General features: G+C 35.7%; 1 protein-coding gene across 1 annotated transcript; it reads left to right on the forward strand.

Annotated features, from left to right (window-relative positions):
- Positions 1 to 985: 985 nt before the first annotated feature.
- Positions 986 to 6,147, forward strand: LOC123552739 (uncharacterized). Its single transcript, XM_045342478.2, has 3 exons — positions 986 to 1,052; positions 4,105 to 5,253; positions 5,516 to 6,147. Exons 1-3 carry the CDS (start codon positions 986 to 988, stop codon positions 5,893 to 5,895), a joined length of 1,596 nt encoding a protein of 531 aa, XP_045198413.1. The 3' UTR covers positions 5,896 to 6,147.
- The last annotated feature ends 4,868 nt before the right edge of the window (positions 6,148 to 11,015 follow it).

Here is an 11,015-nt window from a genome sequence, read left to right on the forward strand (position 1 = left end):
CACACTACTGTCCAGTCAGAGGTAAATACACAGCTAGATATGAGTTGGGTTTTCAAAATACCTATTACGTATATCAAATCAGAGATGAGCACACAGCAAGCTAGGAGTTAGGTATTCACGTCACATAATCAAATTAAAAAACACAGCCAGAATCGAATATCCAGCTAGCTTTGACTTATATATTCAAATATATAAGACGAATATCCAGTCTGAGCTGATTATAAAGCTAGATCTGAGTTGGGCATTCAAATTACCTAAGTTGAATATCCATCAAGAGATGAATACACAGCTAACTTTGAGTTGGATTTTCACGACACATAAGAAAATTGAATACACTGCCAGTATTTAATACCATCTAGCTCTGAGTTGGGTATTCAAATAAAAAAGACGAATATCTATCGAAAGGTGTATACCCAGATAGCTCTTAGTTGAGTATTCAAATTACCTAAGTTGAATATCCACACAGAGGTGAGTACCAAGCTCGCTCTGTGTTTGACTTTTGAATTAAGGTATATGATGTTTGCTGGAAGATGGGTATTGGAAATTGGATATTCAATATCTAGTTACATTCTAATTCCCAGCCAGCTTTGACTTGGAGATTCAAACGATTTAACACTAATATAAGCCAGAAGTGAATGATAAACAGCTAGCTCTAAGCTGTATATTCACGACCATTAAGAAAACTAAATACACAGCCTAGATTGAATACCCAGCTACATTTTTAGCTCTGAGTTGAGTACGCCAAAAATAAAAAGACGAATATCAAGACAAAGGTGAATTCGCAGCTAGCTCTGTGTTAGGTATTCAAATAACCTCGGACGAATATCCTCTCAGAGGTGAATACCAAGCTAGCTTTGTGTTGGATGTTCACAACACATAAAGAAACTGACTATACAGTCAGGATTTTATGCCCAACCCAGCTAGCTGGGTAAACAAATATAAAAGACTAATATCCAGCCAGAGGTGAATATCCAGCTACCAATGAATGGGGTATTCAAATAAAGAGGAAGAATATCCAGTCAAAGGTGAATATCCAGCTAACTCTCAGTTTGGTATTCAAATTACCTGAGGCGAATATCAAGCCAGAGGTGAATACATAGCTAGCTCTGAGTTAGGTTTTCAAATTACTTAGGACGAATATCTAGCCCAAAGTGAATACACAGCTAGCTTTGGGTTAGATATTTACGACATGTAAGTAAACGGAATACACGACCAGCATTGAAGCTACCAAGCTAACTCGGAGTATGGTATTCAGATATATAAGAGGAATGTCTAGCTGGAGGGGGATATCCAGGTAGCTCTCTGAGTTAGGTATTTAAATTACGTAAGACGAATATCCAGGCAGAAGTGAATACACCAGAGGTAATTGCACAGCTAACTCTGAGTTGGATGTTCACAACACATAAGAAAACTGAATACAGACACAGCTTTGAATGCCCAGCTAGCTCTGAGTTTGTTTTTTTTTTTAAATATAAAATACGAATATCTAGATATCTAGCCAGAGGTGAAAATCCAACTAGCTATGAGTTGGATATTCAAATAACCTAAAATAACCTAAGACCTAATAGCCAGTCAGAGGTGAGTACAGACCTAGCTCTTTGTTGAATATTCACGACACATAAAAAATTGAATACACAGCTAAAATTGAATACCCAGCTAGCTCTGAGTTGGGTTTTAAAATATATAAGACGAATATCTAGCCAGAGGTGGATATCAAGCTAGCTCTGACTTGGGTATTAACATTTCAAAAGACAAATACCCAGTCACAGGTGCATACACAGCTAGATATGAGTTGAGTAATCATGACGTATAAAGAAACTGAATACACAGCCATCATTAAATACCTAGAAAGCTCTCAGGTGGGTATTCAAATATAAAAGACGAATATCCAGCCGGATGTGAATATTAATCTCGCTCTAAGTCGGGTATTCAAATATATAAGACAAATATCCAGTTAGAGGTGAATATCCTGCTAGCTCTGGGCTGTGTATTCAAATTACCGAAGAATGATACAGAGGCTACTTGGACGGTGTTATCTATCTTTGTACCGGTTCCTAGAGGTTTACAAATTTTCCTCAAAGTGTCGCAGACGGTTTTGAATAATTTAAAAAGGAATAGAACTTCTTTGTTAGTGTTATATAGTGCGAGTCCTCCAGAAAATGCCAAAGACGCTCTGAATGGTTTAAAAAGACAAAGGGATTGCTGGGTCGGTGTTTTCTCCCTTGGTACCAATTCCTGAAAATCTGCAAGTCCTCCTGAAAGAGACATTGACTGTTGCGACTATATTTTCCCTCTTGGTACCGGTTACTGTAAGTTTACTTGTCATCCTGAAAGTGTCACAGACCTTTCTTAATGGTTTGAAATGTTACAGAGACTACTGGGACGGTGTTGTTTCCGTTGTCACAGGCTTTTTGAAGTGTGTGAGTGTTCCTGAAAGTGTCGCAGACCGTTTTAAACTATTTAAAAAGAAACAGGAATTCCTCAGCCTCCGTGGCCGAGCTGATTTCAAAACGCTTATGGGTTGGAGCCTCACGCGGGGCGTCAAATTCTTCATGTGAGGAAGCCATTGAGCTGGAAGGTCGGTGGTTCTACCCAGGTGTCCGCTCGTGATGACATAATGCACGGAAATGTTATCTCTCCTGGCTGATTTCTGAAAGTTTCGGGTTCTCTTGAATGTGTCATTGACCATTCTGAAATGACACAGAAACTGCTGGCTCGGTATTTTCTCCCTTGGCAACAATACCTGAAAGTCTGCGAATTCTCCTTAAAGTGTGACAGACCGTTTCAAATGATTGAAAAAGAATTTATTTGTTTATGTTGTTGGGTTTAACGTGGCATCGACACAATTATAGGTCATATGACAACTTTACAGCTTTAATTCTGGAGAAAGATCTCAGGGGCCACTATGTGCATTATTTATTTACGAGCGGACCCCTTGGTAGAACCACCGACCTTCCGTAAGCCAGCTGGGGATTGAAAAAGGAACTAGGACTATTGGGACGACGTTTTCTCCTTTGGTACCGGTTATTGACAGTTTGCGCGTCAGCCTGAAAGTGTCATAGACCGTTCTTATTGGGATGAAATGATAGACAGGCTATCTCCCTTGGCACAGGCTCGTCGAGTTGTGCCAGTGTTCCTGAAAGTGTCGCAGACCGTTTTAAATGATTAAAAAGAAACAGGAGCTGTTTGTTAGTGTTATCCCTACTGACACCGATTTTTGAAAGTCTGTGAGTCTTCCAGAAAGTGTCACAGACAGTTTTCAATGTTTTTAAAAGAAACATGAACTAATTGGTTAGTGTTATCTTATCTCTCCTGGTACCAATTTCTGAAACTGTTAGTGTCCTCCTGAAAGTCTTGCAGACCGTTTTGAATGGTTTGAAAAGAAACAGGGATAGCTGGGTCGGTGTTTTCTTCCTTGGCGTCAATTCTTAAATGTCTGCGAGTCCTCCTGAAATTGGGACAGATCGTTTTAAATACATGTAGTTGAAAAAGAAACAATGATTATTGCGACGATGTTTTCTCCCTTGGCTCAGGTTACTGACGTCATTTTTACGCAACAGTGTTTTATAGCGTTTCTGCGCCGTAACGCATTCATTATTCTTATAAGCATTGGATCGGAGACAGATTAATGTTATTGTTCAGGAGTATAAATATACAAACTAGCTAGTCTTCTTAAACGTTGTAGTAAGTTCTCATACTATTGATATTATTTTAGTGCGGGCAATACCGTTTATACGGCTTTGAGTTTTGGTCAAGACAAAAAGCACAAGTAAATTTGCAGATCCTCGTCGCGGGCATACTATTCCATTGAAATATTGTTTATTTGTTCCGGTATAAAATATCATAATTAGGTATGATATTCATAACACCCTGATTATACAAAACATCTCAGAACAGTAGTTTAAATAATGATATAAATTAGAACTTGTGTAAATGACAGGTTAGAACCATAAATACAGTAATAAAAGTACATAATAATTGCAAGTTTACAGAAATCACTGTATAGCGAATTTTAATATTCTATGTCATAGCCAGTTAAGTTTTTTTTCAATTCCGAAGAAGAATGATGAAAACTTGACAATGTACTTATTTCCTCTCTTACAGAAGATAAATGGGCATCCTGCTTACAAACTAAAAACGAAAGTCAAATAAGAAAACTACTTCTGGATAAAATTATTCCGAAATCAGCCAATCTCGATGTTGCATACAGTATCTTTGAACACTCCTATGATCTTCTTGGGGAAATATTTGCATTGGTTTCAGAGTACATAAAGAATAAGTCACCAGACATTCTCGGAGTGTACGCGGCATATGATGATAGAAAGAATTCCGAAAAAAGATATTGCTTTTTGGTGTTCACAAAGCAATCTGCGACAAGACCAATACATTTGAAGGTGAAATATCCAATCAAGATTGTTTGTGCCGATGATTGTAGTCAAGAAGATGAAAATGTTGTTAAAGAAATCTTGAAAAGCTACAGCCCATCTCTAAAAATAAGTCAAGAAGAATCCAAACTGAATAAATGTGTATCGGAACATTCCGAACGACTTATGAAAGAGACAAAAAATATTACATTAATAACAACTTGCATGTACAAATCACAAAACTATCAACTTGGAAAACCTCTTAATTTGTTAGAAATTCCATGTATAGTTATACTTGTCATGCAAAAGTACTGGATACCAATTGGGAGTAAGCCACTGCCGGAGAAACTCAACGGCATCTCCGTGGATGTACGAGAGGGTATTGCAGTTCAATTTACAGGAAAACTACCCACGGAAAAATACGACAACGTACGCATTGGCTGTAAAATTGAAAGCAGCCTTCTTCAAGGATCTGATCATCCATCCCGTGTTTGCAATGAAGGAACGCTTGGTGGATTTATACTTGGTACAAGTTCTAAAATTTACGGATTTACGTGTGCACATATTCTTTTTCCTGAGGAAACGTTGCAGAAAATGCAAAAGGATGAGCAGATATATGTTGGAAAGAATTTTGAACTTAATGTTAGAAAACCGCAAGCAGAGATATCGAGTCTAAACACAATTGTAAAATGTCTAGAAGAAAGGAAAGTATACCAAACAAGCTGTGAACAGAACGACTATTTTGGAACTGTTGAGTTGGCATTGTACGTACGAGGAGGTTCATATTATTGTACTGGAGTTGATTTTGCCCTCCTGAAAATCGATGATGTACGGGTTCCAAACACAACTGAATTCCCATATGTTAATAAGCTAAGAACATCTGACAGAGGTAGATACTATTTTAAGACGATTCTTTGATATAGTTTAGGTACATTATACAAAGTAAACATCTAAACGCCACCGTTATATGCAACATATATACGCTCAATCAGCTTCATGCTCATTCTCCTTTAAAAATATATTAAAGAATTGTCAATATTCATGTTTGCAGGTTTCTCATTAATAAACTGTTAAATGACATACGGCACATATGTATTTTAGTTTATCTCTGTGTACATAATATTCATCGCTTTCTTTTTATATATTAACAGAAACAGAGGGCGCTTCGGTAGAAAGAGAATTTCATTTTAATTCTGGAAAGGTAATTGAAAAGGATTTGAGACATGGCGATAAAGTTATTAAGTATGGATGTAAAACACTACTGACGGAGGGAATTTTCCGCGGGAAAAATAGGTTTAAATTCCTTGACGGTGAGATGTGGCATGGGCAGTGCGAAATTATTGCTGAGAGTGGTTTTGCAGAACCAAGTGATTCCGGATCCCTTGTATTCAAACAAAATGATCGCGATCTAGAAGCTGCTGGTATTCTTGTAGGTGGCACTACAGCTCGATTTGCGGTGACTTCATTTCCAGACATAATAGAAACAACCGGTTTAGGAGACATAAAATTTCTGAAATTTGATGGCACGTAGACTCCCTGTAACGACACCTGTTTAAAAGATATGAAAGGGAAGGTCTAATAATAAGTGTATGTTGTCCAAAGTGAAGAATAACTATGATCGTAAGGAATTTTTCAGCTTGTAACATATAGAACATTTGATTACGGTTACGTTAGTTCTGCAATCTCGGGTTTTTTGCTTTTGCTACATCGTTGAATTCGATTAAACCCAGATGTTTCACAACTTGTACTTAGAAAATAAGGCAAATTAAAAATGTACGATCGTGTGCTTAATATTTTGCCAGATCAATTTGAAAAATTGTGACCTCATACAAGTTTCCGTGTGGCGGTCGTAAAAAGTCTACCCGTACATTCAATCAGGGCTGTTATATTTCGATCTTCTCAGATCGTTCAGCACGACTTTTATTTTTCTTGTCGTGTTATTGGTACTGTTTAGTTTCTCAACATGACTATTTCGGCCTGGGTGGTTCCAATACTCCCGCTTTCATAGCCTTGGGTATTGTATAATCATCCCTTGGATATGGTGCCTGCTTTTTAATTTTGACTTTTGACAGTTTCTTTGATACGCAGGCTCCATAACCTCAGATCCCCTTCCTAAATTCCAGTTTGTTTAGTTCTGCCCATTGTTTTCTCGTTTGGGGCAAACCCATTATTTTATCTGGGGACCAAACGCCGCTTTTTATGTTTCAAATGGCGATACTTTATGTTTCATTTTTCTCCGGCAAAAATCCAGAAAGTTATCTTTTTAAAGGCCGGCCATGATGTTACCTAAAAGGCGTTTATGAATATTGAAAACGCTAAAGGCGAAAATGGTTGGCAACATGTATAATGTTCATTACAATACAAGGTCTTCGGAACTACTGTTTTTCATGTAAGATTTTTGGACTTACTGTTATTTCAATTTAATTCTATTTTCACTGATAGCCTATGTAAATTTATTTGGAAATATTCTGTTTGGTTCGACTAAACCTTCATATACAATACATGCTATATAATATGTAAAGACATTTGTAGCATTATGGCAAATGTACTTTGTTACGTTTAAAAATAAGACTAAAAAGTTTGTAAAGTATAGAAAACAGCATCATTTATGGTTTAAAGCCTATATTACAAAGGTTTAGATTAACAGTTAGGGTTAAATTCTTTTACTTTAGTACTGCTTGACAAACAAATGATTTTACTAGTTTTGCGGGAATCAACTGTTTAATTAACTAACATCCTGGGACAAATAAAGTTCTGAAAACTTTAATAAACTTTAACATCGCTAAATAGTAATACTCCAGTTAGGCTAGATATAAAAGGGCAGGGGTTTTACCTAGACATTTTTGTAAAGGTTGCGGCTCTAGTGGATTTTAAATTTTAAAAGCTGATTATTTCTCAGACGAAATGTTGCATTGTATGTTACGCGCGTAACCTCACAAAAGGTTAAATATTAAAAAAAAAAAAAAAAAAAAAAAAAAAACATGTTTTAATAGGAATGCCAGCAGAGACTTTAGATTTTCATTTTTTTCGAAGTTGTATCATTTAAACTAGCAGTCATAATCTTATTTTCGCAACGGCGGAAATACTAAAACCAATTTATCATCTCTACATAAAAAAGAAGAGTTTGAATACATCTGCGGGTGTCTCTGAATTGCTTTTTGTACTTTTAGCATGTGTAAATGTTGAGTTCTGCTCAACCCAGGGTTAGAGGGCGTGGACGGTAGCATGCATTTCCACTACCGTCCATGAACAGGCTCTATCAAAAATACTCGTTACTAGCGCACAATAGAAACAGTATTTGTTGCTGCCTGTTTTCACACTTTTTATTGTTCCCTTTATTCTAACATGACTCGAATTGATTTCCAGTTCAACAAAGAAGGAAATCAAGATCGGTATATCCTGCGATAAACAACGGTTGAAGCGCGGACCGGTAAGAAATCATTATGACGTCAAATTGACGCAAGACGTACGACTACATTACTCCTCGGAGAAATGAAGTCCAGCATAATATTTATTAAAATATGCAAATGAGCATATCAGAATGAACACAATCAAGGCCTTCTTGTGATTTATCGTCTAATTTACCACGGTTCATCGCCCAGATGCTTGAGTATTTAACCACTCGTGCTAACGCCCTCATGGTCCAATACCTACGCATCTGAACTCTTAAACGTAGTAAATCAGATGATAAACCACTCGAAGGCCTTGCTTTTTGTTAAGTAAAGCATGTTTTAGGGTTGGGACAGGAGGTTGAGGGATGCATCGTTTAAGTTATATTTTAGACGTTCAAATAGTTTTTTTTGTGTGAACTGGATTCTTTCTCAATATCATCTGCATTACTTTTGCGAATTAGTGTTTTAGATAACAGAAACGCAGGTTACAAAATGCCGAATTTTTGTATCAGATTATTCGACGATATTGCTGTATAGGTATTCATAGTTTAGATGACGTCAAGGATAACGTTATCTCATAGTCTACCTTTTATTTGAAACACTTGAAATCAATGAAAAAATAAAGAAAGCTTTACATAAATCCAGAGCAAATAAACATGCACGAACAGAGCAAAGTAGAAACCTTCACTGATGTAACTTATTGTAGTAATTCCCAATTTCACATGTTTAGTTTATTTTTACGAATTATTAATGACTACCGAATGTTTGTCTGTTGACATTTAATCTGCATTGCAATAAATATGGAATGCATACATTGTAACTTATTGTGTAGATCAATTTTAGTTTTTATCGAAAATAAGTAGCTTGAAGATATTTTTTCCACATGTCGGCATATACCAAACGAAAATACAAGTTATATATCTGTAATATTATCCCTTGTCGAGAGCAAATCAATTATTCAAGAATTCAATGTGTCTATAAACTACAAAAAAACTAAGAAACGAAGGATACAGGACTTAGTATGTGACAGCAAATCAATGCACAAAAAATACGAATGTTTTTGTCCTGTAGCTGCCATTTAGTATACTGTCCCCACATATGAAACCGATATGATAATCATATGATTTTCATATGAGACCTTTCATATGCTAATCATAAAAAAAAGCCGCATATGATAAGCATATGATATCGGTTTATGATTCTCATATGAAAATTATATCAGTTTCATATGAAATGATTAGCATATGAATTTCATATGCAAATTGAAAGGCCTAGCATATGATATGGGCATGATACCGATATCAAATTCATAATTTACCTCCTTTCATATGCTATTCATATGCTTCTCCTTTTATATGCTTTTCATATGTTAGCTCCTTTCATATGCAACTCATATGATTTTACTTTTATATGCTTTTCATATGTTATCTCTTTCATATGCTACTCATGTAGTACTTTTTTATGCTGGTCATATGCAAGCCTTTTTCGTAAAAACATTTTATGGTCCATCTCTGTTGTTGGTTGAAAAGTGGCATCTCTTTCTCGAAAAAGACTGCTAGAACAGGCTGGAACAAAATCATCTTTAAAAAGAAAAACAAATACAAAGGAATATTGATATTTCCGTCTTTATTTTGATTTTTCTTTACAAACGAAACCATTGTGATTTGTTTACATTCAATAATGAGTATGTTTAACAATTACATTTAGGTACAATTTATGTATTATAATTACATTAAGTAACAAAGTTTTACACAGAAAGCATGTGAATTAAAGTTTTACATAAATATGGAACAATTCAAGATAAGAAACTCCGAGTAACACACCACACAAAAGGAAGTACAAAATAAACAAGTATCTACAGAATAAGTTATTATAACATAACAGCATAACATGTGTCGTCAATACTAATGTAAAACGAAATTTTGTAACAGAGTTACCAACGTCCCCAACAAGGGACGTTTTTCACAAAACATACTACATCTTCTTCTGTTTTATAGGGCAACATACTAAAAATGTATATAAATCATTACTATGTATCATATAATTCATAAAACATTATGTACATGTAGTTTGAAAAATGTCTGGTGAATGCTTTCAAATGTTGTTTTTTTTTTTTATTTTAAGATTTAATGTGATTTTATTCTTAAACTGGCATGGAAAAATAAATACAAATATAATAAAATAGTTTATCATATAAAAGGGAGGTAATTAATAAACAAGAGGGCCATGATGGCCCTATATCGCGCTCACCTAAGTTAAGTTCGTTGCTTGCTTGAACAAATTTCTTTGCTAAAGCATCAAAAACAAAAAAAGTAGGTCAGTCGGTTATATTCATGTTCACTGAGTCAGTTTTAAGATAAGTGTGCAAAATTATACATGTCATCCAAATTTTAAGTCTGTATCTTTAACAAGAGGGTCATGATGACCCTGGATCGCTTACCTGAGTAATATGAGCTACATGTTTCAAATGTCAAACTGATGATTTTTATAATTTTTTTGGAAGATTTTCCGATGTACAATCAAGTAACCCCTGGGCGGGACCAACTTTACCCCGGGGGTCATGATTTGAACAAAGTTTGTAGAAGTCTACTAGGCAATGTTACATGTCAAGTATCTAAGCCTTCTGGTTTATTTTTAGCAAATTTATGAAGATTTCCCTATGTACAATCAAGTAACCCCTGGGGCTAGGTCAATTTGACCCTAAGGGGTCAAGATTTGAACAACTTTTGTAGAGTTCCACTAGGCAATGCTACATGTCAAATATCTAAGCTCTAGCCCTTCTGGTTTATTTTTAGAAAATTTTGAAGATTTTTCTATGTACAATCAAGTAACCCCATGGGACGGGGTCAGTTTGACCCTGGGGGTCATGATTTGAACAACTTTTGTAGAAGTCTACTAGGCAATGCTACATGTCAAATATCTAAGGTCTAGGCCTTCTGGTTTATTTTTAGAAAAAATTTGAAGATTTTCCTATGTACAATCAAGTAACCCCTGGGGTGGGGTCAGTTTTGACCCCGGGGGTCATGATTTGAACAAAGTTTATAGAGGTCCACTAGGCAATGCTACATGTGAAATATGTGGGGTCAATTTGATCCCAAAGGTCATGATTTGAACAAATTTTGTAGAAATCTACTAGGCAATGCTACATGTCAAATATCTAAGATCTAGGCCTTCTGCTTTATTTTTAGAAATTTTTTGAAGATTTTTCTATGTAAAATCAAGTGAACCTGGGGCGGGGTCAATTTTGACCCCGGGGATC

The sequence above is a fragment of the Mercenaria mercenaria genome, unplaced genomic scaffold (genome assembly GCF_021730395.1).
Source record: "Mercenaria mercenaria strain notata unplaced genomic scaffold, MADL_Memer_1 contig_4374, whole genome shotgun sequence".
NCBI lineage: Eukaryota > Metazoa > Mollusca > Bivalvia > Venerida > Veneridae > Mercenaria > Mercenaria mercenaria.